This window comes from Ailuropoda melanoleuca, unplaced genomic scaffold, assembly GCF_002007445.2.
Source record: "Ailuropoda melanoleuca isolate Jingjing unplaced genomic scaffold, ASM200744v2 unplaced-scaffold1776, whole genome shotgun sequence".
In the NCBI taxonomy this organism is placed as follows: domain Eukaryota; kingdom Metazoa; phylum Chordata; class Mammalia; order Carnivora; family Ursidae; genus Ailuropoda; species Ailuropoda melanoleuca.
In genome coordinates this window covers 1-13643 of record NW_023186903.1, presented here as the reverse complement: position 1 = coordinate 13643, position 13643 = coordinate 1, and the positions used below count along the sequence as shown (strand labels likewise).

The 13643-nt window shown below is 46.6% G+C and overlaps 1 protein-coding gene and 1 long non-coding RNA gene across 3 annotated transcripts; one reads left to right on the top strand and one right to left on the bottom strand.

Annotated features, from left to right (window-relative positions):
* Positions 1-626: 626 nt before the first annotated feature.
* Positions 627-11878, bottom strand: LOC117797899. Of its 2 annotated transcripts, XR_004622735.1 has the most exons (4): positions 11746-11878; positions 8458-8651; positions 1340-1454; positions 627-1118 (listed from the first exon to the last, which is right to left on the bottom strand). It is a non-coding gene; the product is annotated as an uncharacterized LOC117797899 (long non-coding RNA). The 2 variants fall into 2 exon arrangements; XR_004622734.1 differs by having other exon boundaries at positions 627-1454.
* Positions 11879-11896: 18 nt separating this feature from the next.
* LOC100468532 (leukocyte immunoglobulin-like receptor subfamily A member 6) lies at positions 11897-13608 on the top strand. Its single transcript, XM_034650337.1, has 4 exons — positions 11897-12313; positions 12530-12565; positions 12734-13015; positions 13168-13608. The coding sequence occupies exons 1-4, from the start codon at positions 12265-12267 to the stop codon at positions 13566-13568; spliced, it is 768 nt and encodes a 255-aa protein (XP_034506228.1). The 5' UTR covers positions 11897-12264; the 3' UTR covers positions 13569-13608.
* The last annotated feature ends 35 nt before the right edge of the window (positions 13609-13643 follow it).

The following is a 13643-nucleotide window of genomic DNA, read 5'->3' as shown; positions in this document are numbered from 1 at the left end:
TGGACGTGGAGCCTGAAGAAGGGACTGAACGGCTGCAAGCTCGCCGTCAGACGTGAGCCGATGAGGAGCTGCTGCCGAAGGAGCAGGGGAAGGGGTCTCCCGGGTTGGAATGTGCTCCTGATGATGGGTGCGGATTGTTGGCATGACAACAGAGGGGTCAGGATATCACATGCACTGATGGGGCCGAGGCAGGGTTTGAGAGCATCGACTCCGATTCTGAAAGCAGTTCTCCTGTGGGCAAAACGCTATCACACAGCATCACCTGCCACAGAGATGTTGTGACAGGAAGAGTCAACCGATGTGGCCAACCTCACTGTTATTTTAAGAAGTTGCCGCAGCCCCCTTGTCTTCAGCACCCACCACCCTGACCAGACAGCAGCCACCAACAAGGAGGCAAGACCCTCCAAAAGCAGAAAGATTAGGACTCACTGAAAGCTCATATGATGGTTAGCATTTGTTAGCAATAAAGTATTTTTATTTTATTTTTTTTTAAGATTTTATTTATTTATTCGACAGAGATAGAGACAGCCAGCGAGAGAGGGAACACAAGCAGGGGGAGTGGGAGAGGAAGAAGCAGGCTCATAGCGGAGGAGCCTGATGTGGGGCTCGATCCCATAATTCCGGGATCACGCCCTGAGCCGAAGGCAGATGCTTAACTGCTGTGCCACCCAGGCGCCCCAGCAATAAAGTATTTTTAAAATTAAGGTGTGTACATTGTCTTTTTAGACATATTATTGCACGCTTAATAATAGACTACAATATCATGTAATCACAACAATTCTTTTTGAGAGAGAGAGAGAGAGAGAGAGAGAGTCAGAGGATGGTCAGGGGAAGAGGGAGAGAGAATCCTAAGCGGACTCTTCACGAAGCACATTGCCTCACGTGCCGCTCGATCTCACGACTCTGAGATCATGACCTGAGCCTCAAACAAGAGTCAGCTGCTCAACTGACTGAGCCACCCAGGCGCCCCAAGCATAACTTTTTTCTATCCATCAGGACCCTATGGCCATGGCCGTGACCTACCAGATCATGCTGCTAGCAGTAGGCGTGTGTGTTGGGATGCTGTGTGACCCCTCTGCTGAGCCTCAATGGGCTTTGGGCTCATGTCATCACATCACCTGCACGACAGAGTTAGGTACCACTTAAAAAGCTGCCCCTGAAGTGCCACTGGTCCCAACAGAAACGGAGTGACAAGAGACATGAGCATGTATGCAACCGGAACCATCCACGATGAGCTAGGTATGGTCTCTTCCACTCAGTCATAAGTTCGCCATCCACCGTTGAGTAAGTGGTAGGCCTGGGCCCATGAACAGGTTCAGAGGACAACCTACATCCCTACCGTGTCACAATGATGCCTCTCCTCCGTGCTCATCAACAGCTCCGCGGCCTGGGTCACGTCTGGGCAAGGTGATGTTTTGGAGCAGTGTTGCCCCCCCCACCATACCAACAGGACCCTGAAAAATAGCAGTGAGCAGGTGTTTTGTAATGAACAGGATAATACATTTTTTGTAGAAAGAGATCCGACTGGGTGTGAAGATACACACAGACTCCCGAAGAGTAGCTACTGCCTCGCCTAAACGATCAGGGGACTGGAAGGAGCAGCAGCAAGTGGGGAGACAGTGTTATCCAGGACGGAGGCATGTGTATGCACAGACATATAGGAGTGGGTACAAAGCACTTGGATCTTTGAATCAGATAGAAATGTCCCCAACATGGGTGCCTGGGTGGCTCAGTCAGTTAGGCGTCTGCCTTCAGCTCATGATCCCAGGGTCCTGGGATAGAGCCCGGCGTCAGGCTCTCTGCTCAGCGGGAAGCCTGCTTCTCCTTTTCCCTCTGCCCCTCCCCCTGCTCGTTTTTTTTTCCTCTCTCTCTCAAATAAATAAAAATCCTTGAAAGAAAGAAAGAAAGAAAGAAAGAGAGAAAGAAAGAAAGAAAGAAAAAGAAAGAAAAAAGAAAGAAAGAAAGAAAGAAAGAAAAGAAAGAAAGAAAGAAAGAAAGAAAGAAAGAAAGAAAGAAATGTCCCCAAGAAAGTTCCCTGTAGACATAGTCCTTAATGGCCAAGGAGACTGGGCGGCTCATTGGGTAGAGGTAGCCAGCCTCTGTTCTTCCTTATCCCAGTGTTTACGCAGTGGGCCTGTGGAGGAAGTAGCCGTGGTGGCAGAAACGGAGGGTGCTCAGAAGTCTTGTGACATGGACTGCCTTCACTGAAAGTGACCTAACTACATACTCTTCTCAGTGTCCATTGCTTCGGCCGTGGAGACCGACACTGAGTCCTTAGTATTGTATCGTCCTATGGAAGCAAATCAGACATGCAGTTGAAGATGATTTCATCCCTGGTGGAATGGACACAGATGGAGCCTAACTGGCATATACGTGTGTGCACTGAGGCATAAAATACACCCCCTTTAGGCGTGCAGCGTGATCAGCTTCAGCAAACGCACCACTCATTCAACAACCATCGCCACGATCAGTACGTGAAACATTGCCATCGCTCCTAAAAATTCCATGGTGAGCTTTTCAGTCAACCTGATGGAAGCAAACAGCAAGCAGCTTTCTTTCTCTAGGTATCAGTTTTGCTCATTGTAGAATTTCACAGGAATGAAGCCAGAAAGTATCTGCCCTCTTTTGTGCACTGTGTTTTTGAAAACGCATCCATTTTATTGATGTCTTTTTAATTTCTCTAATGGTTATAGGTGTTGAGCATTTTTTCATGTGTTCATTGTTTTTATATATATTTTTTGAGAAGCGTCTTCCAATTGTTTTGCTCATGTGGGAGAGTTTTAGTATTATTTGTAAAAGTCCTTATTTATTCTACATATAATCCTCTATTAGGAACACACACACACACACACACTTCTCTTACCCTTGGCTTGTTTTTTCCATTACCTAATGCTGTCTTTTGAAGAAAAAATTTTTTTAATTTTATGAAGTCCAGTAAATCTTTTTGTTGTTGTTTGTGCTTTTTGTACCTTGCGAAGAAATCTTTGTCTATTCCAAAGTTGTGAAGATTTTTGAAAGGTTTTTTTTTGTTTTTTTGTTTTTTTGTTTTTTTTTTAAAAGATTTTATTTATTTATTCGACAGAGATAGAGACAGCCAGTGAGAGAGGGAACACAAGCAGGGGGAGTGGGAGAGGAAGAAGCAGGCTCATAGCGGAGGAGCCTGACGTGGGGCTCGATCCCAGAACGCCGGGATCACGCCCTGAGCCGAAGGCAGAGGCTTAACCGCTGTGCCACCCAGGCGCCCCTTTTTTTGTTTTTTTAAGATGCCTTATGGTTTTGACTTTTGCTATTAGGTCTGTGATCCATTTCATGTGAATTACTGTGTATGGTGATGGTGTGAGGTAAAGATCAAGGCTCATTTTTTTCCCAAATAGATTATCTAGTTGTTCCAGCAACATTTGTTGAGAAGACTATCTTTTCCTCAAGGAAGTACTTCTTTTTTTTTTTTAAGATTTTATTTATTGAGAGAGGGAGCACAAGTTAGAGAGAACACGAGGTGGGGGAGGGGAAGATGGAGTGGGAGAAGCCGACTCCCCACTGAGCAGGGAGCCCAATGCGATCCTGGGACCCTGGGATCACGACCTGAGACGAAGGAAGACTCTTCATCGACTGAGCCACCCAGGCGCCCTTACTGTCAGGTATTCTTTTTTTTTTTTAATAATAATATTTTCTATTATATTATGTTAGTTACCATACAGTACATCCCTGGTTTTTGATGTAAAGTTCCACGATTCATTAGTTGTGTATAATACCCAGTGCACCATGCAATACGTGCCCTCCTTAATACCCATCACCGGTATCCCATTCGCCCACCCCCCTCCCCTCTCAAGGAAGTACTTCTGTCCCATTGTTAAAAGTCAGTCGGTCATGTATGTGTGGGTTTACCTCTGGCATCTCTATTGTTTATTTTTTCCACCTACCTATCCCTATGCAAATACCACACCATCCATTACATTTGTTCCTTCCATAGAAAGTCTTGGAATAAGAAGATGTCCAATTTTATTCCTTTTCAGAACTGTTGTGCTATTATTGTTCTTTTTACATTTCCACATACATATTAGTATCAGCTTGTCAACTGCTAAAAGAGCTAGTTGGGCTTTTTAAAAAATTTTTGTTTGAGTAATCTCTACACCCAACGTGGGGCTGGAATTCATGACACTGAAGTCAAGAGTCACACACCCTTCTGACTGAGTCAACCCGGCGCCCCAGCTAACTGGGGTTTGATTTGGCTTTTGCTTACCAGTTTAGAGAGACCTGATATCTTGACAATATTGAATCTTTTTTCCCCTTTTTAAAAAAGTTTTTACTTTGATTCCAGTTAGTTAACATGCAGTGTAATATTAGTTTCAGGTGTATAATACAGTGATTCAGCACTTTCATAGATCAACCAAGGGCCATCACAAGTGCAGTCCTAAATCCCCACCACCTATTAACTCGTCCCCCTACCCATCTCCCCTCTAGTAACCATCACTTCTCAATAAAGAGTGTTGTTTCTTGGTTTGCCTCCCTCTTTTTATTCCTTTGCTCCTTTGTTTTGTTTCTTAAATTCCACATGAGTGAAATCATATGGTATTTGTCTTTCTCTGACTGACTTATTTCGCTTAGCATTATACTCTCTAGTTCCACCCACATCGTTGCAAATGGTAAGATTTCATTCTTCTTAATGACAATGTTGTCTTTTTTTAATGTTTGTTTATTTAAAGTAGGATGCATACCCAACATGGGGCTTGAACTCACATCCCAGGATCAAGAGTCGCATGCTCCAGTGACCCAGCCAGGAAGCCACTCCCAATGTTGAGTCTTTCAATCAATGAATGTGGTATCTCTTTTTTTAGTTCTTTAATTTCTCTTAGCTAAGTATTATAGTTTTAGTCTTCAGATCTTATACATGTATACTTATACTTATCCCTACCTGTGTATAGTTTTTGGAGCTATTATAATAGTATTTTAATTTTGCTTTCCAATTGTTCCTCATTATTTTATAGAATAAAATTCTGTTGATATCTCTTCCCCTTCGATCTGTATGCCTTTTATTCATTCGTCTTACTGTTAGCCAGTTCTGAATAGAAGTTGTGAGAGTATCATTGACTTGTTTCATGCCATAGTATGGTATTAGCTAAAGGTTTTTCATAGATGCTATCTGATTAAGGAAGTTCCCTTCTATTCCCATACAGCTGAGCAGTTTATCAAATTTTGTGCATGCACTTATATCAGGATATGTATTTTCTTTGTTAGTCTATTAAAATGATGGATTACCTTTATTGATTTTCATATGTTCAACTAGCCTGTCATCTGAGGATAATTCACACTTAGATGTATTGTTTGCTTTTACTTACCAATATTTTGGTGAGGATTTTTGCATTTATGTTTTTGAGGGATATCGGTCTGCAGCTTTCTTTCCTCGTACTGTCTTTGTCTGATTTGAATTCGGAGTAATGCTTGCTCATAAAATTGTTGCAAAGTTTTCCTTTCTCTTCTACTTTCTGAGAGATTGTGTAGAATAGTATTTTTTCACCAAATGTTCAGTGGTACGTGCCACTGAGAACATTGTGGCTGGGAGTTTTCTTTGTTGGGCAGGTGTTTTAACTACAAATGCAATTTAATATTTTAAAGAATATTAAGGTTATTTCTTCTTGAATGAGTCTTGGTAGTTTGTGTCTCTCAGGAGTTGGTCCATTCAAGGATGGACCTAGAGGCTCTTATGCTAAGTCAAATAAGTCAGACTGAGAAAGACAAATACCAAACGATTCCAGTCATAAGCAGAATTTAAGAATAAACAAATGAAAAGCAGAATCAGACCTACAAATACAGAGAACACACTGATGGCTGCCAGAGGGGAGCAGGATGGAGGGAGGGGCTAAATGGGTGAGAGGGAATGGGAGATACTGGATTCCAGTTATGGAATGAGTAAGTCACAGGAATAAAAGGCACAGCATAGGACATATGGTCAATGATACTGTAACAGCGATGTGATCAAACGGGTGGTAGCTACACTTGTGGTGAACATAGCATAGTGTATAAACTTGTCAATTCACTAAGTTATACACCTGAAGGTAATGTAATATTGCGTGTCAACTATACTAAAATGAAATGAGTTGGACCACTCAAGTTGCCAAATTTTGGGGCACAGAATTTGTAGTGTTCTCTTAGGTCCTATTAATGTCAGTGTGGTTTGTATTGATATTGTCATTCATTCCAAGTGTTGGCAAGTTGTATCTTCCTTTTTTCCGTGATTAGCCTGGCGAGGCACTGGCAATTTTTTTTTGTCTTTTAAAAGAATCAGCAGTGGGTTTCATTGATTTCTGTTACTGTTTTTCTGTTTTTGCTTTCATTGATTTCTGCCCTTTATCATGCTCACTTTGGGGTGAATTGCTCTTTTTCTTGTGTCTTCAGATGGAAGTTTGGGTGACTAGAAGCTATTCTTTTTTTAATGAGTTATTCATATTAATATGAATATGTTGCTCCAACTTTCCCCCCAAACACGTGTTAGCTGCATCCCACAAAGTTTAGAACGCTGTTTTCATTTTCATTCAGTTCAAAATGTTTTCCGATTTTCCTTGAGCTCTTCTTTGTCCCATGAATTATTTAGAAGTATGTTGTTTAATTTCCAAATAACTGAAGATGTTCCAGATTATCCTTCTACTAATAGAGTTTAACTTAAATTCCATTAGGGTGTGAAAAGAAGTGATATAGGATATTAATTCTTTTGAACGTTAAGCTTTGCTTTGTAACCAAGGATATGAACTATGCTGGCCGACATCCCACGTGCACTTGAGAAGACTGGTTTTTGCTGTTGTTTGGGTGCTGCTGTGTGTCAATTAGGTCGAGTTGGTGGATAGTGTAGTTAAGGTTTTCTATATCCTTGCTAATTTGCTATCTATTTGCTCTATCAATTACCAAGAGAGGAGGGTCAAAGTCTGTGACCATAACTGTTGATTTACATATTTGTCCTTCCATTTCTGACAGTTTTTGCTTTATGTATTTTGAAGCTCTGTGGTTTTGTGCACACACGTTTAGGATTACTGCCTTCTTGGTGAATTGACTTTTTTTTTTTTTCCTCTCTCTGATAACTTTCTTATTCAAAAGCCTACTTGCTCTGGTATCTTTTACCATACTATCTTGGACGGTATGGCCACTGTGGTAGATAGAAAGCTGCCGCTTCCTACCAATTCCCAAAGGTGTCCATGCCCTAATCCCTGAAACCTGTGCGCACGTTACCTTACAGGCCAAGGGGACTTTGTAAATGTGACTAAATTAAGTAGCTGGAGATGGGAACATTACCCTGATTATCTGAGTGAGCCCAGTGTATTCACAGGCTTCTTACTAGAGGGAGACCAAAGGGTCAGAGTCAATGGTAGGGGATGTGAGGACGGGATCAAGAGGCTGCAGTGATGGGAGGGAAGGGTCGGGAACCCTACGCTGCCGGCAGCCTCTGGAAGCTGGAAAGGCAGGGGAACAGATTCTTACTGCAGTTACCAAAAGCAAGCAGCCCTGCTGACACCTCAGCGTTAGCCCAGTGATTCTGTACTTGTGACCTCCGGGACTGTAAGACAATAAACCTTTGCTGCTGAAAGTCACCGAGTTTACGGTAATTTGTTACAGCAGCCATAGGAAACTAACACAGTCACTTAAGCTTTCTTTTGATTGACGTTTGCAAAATACAGTCTTTATCCTCGGCTTCCTGTAGACTGCACATCATTGGGTCTTGGTGGTGTTAACCCAGTCCTATAATACCTGCCATTTCACTGTGCTTTCCCACTTACGTTTACTGTAATACTGGTAAGGCTGATTTTAGGTTTACCATCTTCTTGTTTGTTTTCTGTTTGTCCCCCTCTTATTGTTCTTCAGTTTTCCCTCTCCTGCCTTCTTTTGGCTTTTTGGAATATTTTTAAGTATTCCATTTTAATTTACTGGGTTTTGTTTTTTTTTTTTTGAGAGGGTGGAGGGACGGGGGAGAGGGAGAAAGCATCTCAGGCAGGCTCCATGCCCAGTGTAGAGCCCAACACAGGGTTTGACCTCATGACCCTGAGATCATGACCTGAGTCGAAATCAAGAGCTGGATGCTTGAACGACTGACCTTCCCAGACTCCCCTATCTATTGCTGTTTTAATTCTTTGTGTGTTGCTTTCAAAATGACTATTGTAGGTATTATACACACCTAATTTCAGAGTCTACATAGAGTTAATATTTCACCTTTTTCAGAAAAAATAGAAGCCTTACAACTGTATAGGGCCTTCGCCCTCACCCCCTTATGTTGCAGGTGTCGTATGTATTATATCTACATACATTCAAACCCCACCAGACTGTATGGGTTCTGTTTTCAACAGCCATACATATTTTAATGAACATAAGAGAAGTATGCTATTACATTTACTTATTTACCTTTTTTGCTCTTCCCTTTTTCTGAAACTTCCCAGTTTCCCTCTAGAATTAATTCCCTTCTGTCTGAAGACTTACCTTATCATTTCTTGTACAGCAGAGCTGCTGGCAACAAATCCTCCCCTTGTTCCTTCCTCTAAGAATGACTTTATTTTGCTTCCATTCCTGAACAATATATCCAGAAGAATTGTAGGTTGTCTCTATGACATTAAAATCTTCTGACCAGGATGATTTCTTCTTCTCCTCCTTCTTCTTTTTTCTCCTTAAGATTTCTTAAAAATGTATTTGACAGAGAGAGAGAACACAAGCAGGGAGATCACCAGGCAGAAGGAGAGGGAGAAGCAGGCTCCCTGTGTGGGGCTTGATCCCAGGACCCTGGGATCATGACCCAAGTTGAAGGCAGCCGCTTCACCGACTGAGCCACCCAGGTGTTTCACTGACATTTTGACCTGCTTTCGAGGATGTAGCTCCCAGTAATAGTTCAGCTTTCATAGCCCACGCTGACCATTTCTCTGGTTTCACTTCCAAAAAACTCTTAACAATACCTGATTACTGCCACTTCATCATTCTCTCATTTCCTCCACTAGAACTTTTTTTTTAAATTTTATTTATTTGAGAGAGAGAGAGTGAACAGGAGCATGAGCAAGGGGCAGGGGGCAGAGGAAGAGGGAGAAGCGGACTCCCCGCTGAGCAGGGAGCCTGCTGTGGGGCTTGATCCCAGAACCCTGACATCATGATCCGAGCTGAAGGCAGACACTTAACCGACTGAGCCACCCAGGCGCCCTGCATTTCCTCCACTAAAATGAAGGAAAAATGTGTCTTGGGACCTAGTTATTCTATTCTTCATGTGTCAGATTTTATCTTTTTGGTTTCTATTTCATGATGTTCAGCTGCATTCTGGGATACTTCCTGAGTTTCATTTTCCAATTCCCCAATTTTCTGATCAGATATCTAGTGTCTATTATGGAATAGATCTTTTGAATCCTTTTATTCAATCAATGAGTTTTTACCTATGAAATTTCCTTAGCACCCTTTTTTCCACTAAACTCTTCCTGTATCATGAACATCTTCGTCTCGCTGTTTGAGGATTTAAAGCATGCTTATTTTTAAATCTCTTCCCAATTTTCAATTTATCTCCCTCGCCTTTGCTGGGAGTTCCCACAGTGACTAGGTCTGTACTCTACTTTCCATGGCATAGTTGACTGCATACACTCGGTCATTTGGCCACTGAGCTCACCCTTCACAGAAGTTATCACCCCCATTTTTTGCGTTGTGAGTCCTAAACAAGTGACTAGCTTGCAGTTGCTTCAGACACACGATTTGTAGGTGCTCCAAACACAGGGTTCCAGCAATGCATGGAGTAGTCCAAACTGAGCTCCGCCTGCTGATACCAGCCCATATTGCACTGAATATTTTTCACCCACACCTGGAGAAAGGAGCTGAATTCTGGGTGTGACTCAGATCAGGGAGTGGAGATAGTGCAGTCCCCATTCAGACAGGCAGCAGGCTCAGAGCTCCCAACCTCACACCGGGAACCCTGTGTCTCCTTTGGGGCTTTGTCACCTGTCTCCATACATACACAGCAAACCAGATCCTGGGGCCCGTCCCTGGGACCCATGACCAAGCCCACTCAGCATTGGTCTCTGCTTATGTCTACGGATTCACTCTGCATTTCTGGCACTTTAGTTACTCTGATTTAACTGTGGCCATGTATCTTACAAACCTTTACCCAGCACTTCTATGTGCTTGGAGTGGATATTGGCTGTGGCCTTCAGCTGGCCCCATGATATGATTTCTGACACTGCGGTCATCTCGATGCCTACAAGCCACATACGAAACCACCCCAGATGGCCCCTCCGAGTCTCGGGCACCACTGCAATCCTGAGGGGAGAGGCCACTGTGTCCTCACTGTGAGGAACAGGAGGCTCAGAAAGGGGAAGTATCTCCTAAAGAAGGACAGTAAGTGCTTCAGCTCTAACTGCAACTCAATCTCTGAACTGCCTCCAACCCGTGCTCTTACCCCGTGTCTGGAGAAGGAATTCATGGTATGGGACGGAGAGCTCTGCCCAGGGGACGACGGGGCCCTGAGGAGGCAGAAATGAATCGGAGGTTTGGAAGGAGTGATGAGGAGAAAGAGGGTGCTGACTTACAGAAATGAGGAAGTCAGTGAAGGGACGTGGGGGCAAAGAAAATCCGCAATTCCAGGGCAGGAGGAAGGGCCATGCTTCCTTCTGAGAAATGACGATCTGTCTTCAAAGCACCTCCCAATGCCCGCCTCTCCCCGGGTCATCGTGCAGGCACCAGATGACGGTGGGACAGCCTGTGCTCCTTGCGCTCTGGCGCTCACGTCCGCTCACTGCATACACACCACCGGGCCCCTGAGACCTTAACGATGTCCAACCCATCGCAAGAACTCAAGAAGCCTGTGTGCGCCAGCCGGTCAGCCTCCCCCCTGCTCCTCCAACCAGGCCCCTCCTCCCCCAGTTCATGCTTCCCACACCTCCAGAGGACCCTTCTAATCACCAGGCTGGTCTGATCCCGTGGGAGGCTCCAAACCCTCCCACACTCTCCTTCACAAAGATCTAAGTTGCTCCATCTGTCTTCAAGGCTGTGACCATCAGACCAGGACTAAACACACCAGCCCCGGCAAACACTGCTCACCTCCAACCCAAACGCCTTCCCGAGCAACACAAACAGCTACCAATTCCATGCCTTCTCTCGGGCTGCCCCCTCAGCCAACCTGAACCTGGCCAACTCCTCGCCAACCTGCCATCCTGGCTCATTCTGCGCAACTGCACATGTGTTTCATGTGATAGATTTGTATAAGGCTAAAGTGAGAAAACCACGTACACAGCTTAAATACTGACCAACACACCACCCGGGGACCAGATGAATGCTGGGGTCTGACTACTAATTGTCACTATTTCCTACAGTGTTAGTCTTTCCCAGACAGAAATTTCTCCGACTGTCTGCTGGTTAAAATCTTCCTATTGCTTTAAAGTAGAAACCCAAACGCTCGCATGATGCTCGAAATCCTGTGACAAGGCCCCGGCCTCCTGATTGCTCTCAGTTCTGCGAACAGCTCGAATCTTTCTGGTCGAGGATGCCCCCCACTCCCGTCTCTGCGCTACCCCTGGCTTGTGCCTTCTGTCACTCCAGCCCCCAGAAGGACCCCTCCGAACAAGGATCCAGACAGTATGACGTCTACATGTTATGATTCTCATGATTCCGTTTTCTATTTTCTTCCAACTTGGAACAGTCTTATAAGACTATAATAGAATTGTTTCCCGCCTAGATATTTATATAGTCTGTTGTCACTAAGCACAGCCCCATGCGTCCAGGGAAGGCACGAGTCTGTCGCCTCACCAGTGAATGCCCAGCGTGCCTGGCGCCATGACTGGATGTGGTCACTGCTCACTACACACGGGTTGGTTGCCAGCATCGTGGAAGGAAGGAAGGAAAATTTGCATTTACAGAAGTTCAGGAAAGGGAAGTGTCTCAGCCCAGGTCACACAGCGTCTGTGAGAGGCAGGGGCAGAAGTAGAACTGAAATTGGGCTGGCTCCCAGGCCCTGCCCTACCTCCCCCCGCCTCATGTGCGGGGACCAGCGCTGTTCTCGGGACTTGCGCTTGGTGGGAAGGAGGCAGAGACAGTGGGGTTTGCGGAGACTCACGTCTGGTTTGAACGGTCCCAGGACCAGCTGCTCTCGGGCCACCCTTCAGGGACAGCAGAGCGAGGCCCTGGAGGGGCTGTTCCCCTTCCTGTGAGGCCATCCATCTGGGACCCGTGACCAGGAACACGGGGCCTGGGCCGTACCACACCCCGTGCATCTGTCCGTCCAGCACACTCTGAGGACGTTGTAAGCTGACTGCACCGCTGGGGACCATGGCAGGCAGCGCCAGGACCCCGACCCTCACTGCCCTTCTCTGCCTCGGTGAGCGTTCTGGAAAAGAGGAGGGATGGGGCCACCCTCCCCCCTGCCCCAGGCCCTGGTCCCTGGGAGACCTCAGGACTGGGGAGGATCAGTGGGGGCAGAACTTCGGGGGGGAGTGTGCTCAGCCCCAGATGTGACCCAGCACCCAGGGGCCCAAACCAGGCCTGGAGCAGCTACGTGTGGGTGGGGGACGCACTCACAGGAACTCTCTTCCAGGGCTGTGTCAGGGCCTGTGGGACCAGGTGCTCGCGGGTGAGTCCTCCCCACACCTCCTGCTTCTGCCCAAAAACCCCCTGGGCAGCTGGAGGGCACAGAGGGTCAGGGCTGATGGTGACCAGTGTGGGAGGGGCCTTGGGGTGACAGGTGGAAAACTGAGGGGAGAAGGGCACCCTTGTAACTCTCCGTGGGATTCCCTTCCAGGGACCCTCCCCAAACCCTCCATCTGGGCTCATCCTGGCCTCATAATCACTAAGGGGAGGCCTGTGACCATCTGGTGTCAGGCGTCTCTGCGGGCTGACGGCTACTATCTGTATAAAGAGAGGGTCCCTGAGCCCTTCTGGGAGACCTCACCGGATTCCAGCAACAAGGCCAGTTTCCCCTTTGCATCCATGAGTTCACACAGTGCAGGGCGATACCAGTGTGTGTATCACAGCAGGAACAGCTGGTCACAGCGGAGTGACTTCCTGCGCCTGGTGGTGACAGGTAAGGGCAGGAGCCAGCCCCTCCTCCTGGGCCCCTCCTCCAGGCAGAAGGGAATGGAGTGTGGCTTCAGGGGACCCCTCGCTCACGGTCCACAGTACATGGGGTACCTGGAGTGATGGCCCCTGTAACACAGCTCCCCCCTTCTCCCTCAGGAGTGTATGGCGCACCTTCTCTCTCAGCCAACCCAGGCCCTGTGGTGGTCTTGGGAGGGACCGTGTCCCTGTCCTGTAGCTCACAGGTGATATGGGGGTCATTGCATCTGCTGAAGGAGGGGGGAGCTGATACGCCCCAACACGTGGAATTGACGTCCCATCCTGAGACGTACCACGCACTCTTCCCTGTGGGCCCTGTGAACACCTCCCATGCGGGGACCTACAGATGCTATGCTTCTCCCCAGTCATACCCGTATATGTGGTCACAGCCCAGTGACCCTCTACACCTTCAGGTCACAGGTGAGGGGGCCCTCTCCCCCTCCCCACCTACCTCCTGGGCCCAGATGACTGACCTAAGCCATATGCCCAGTGGAGCCCTGGGGTTGATGGGGGGTGGGTGACGCTGTCCTCCTGGGGCCAGACCCACAGGTGGGAGGCCTTGGGAGGGACCCATGAGAGCCTCACTGCAGGCCCTG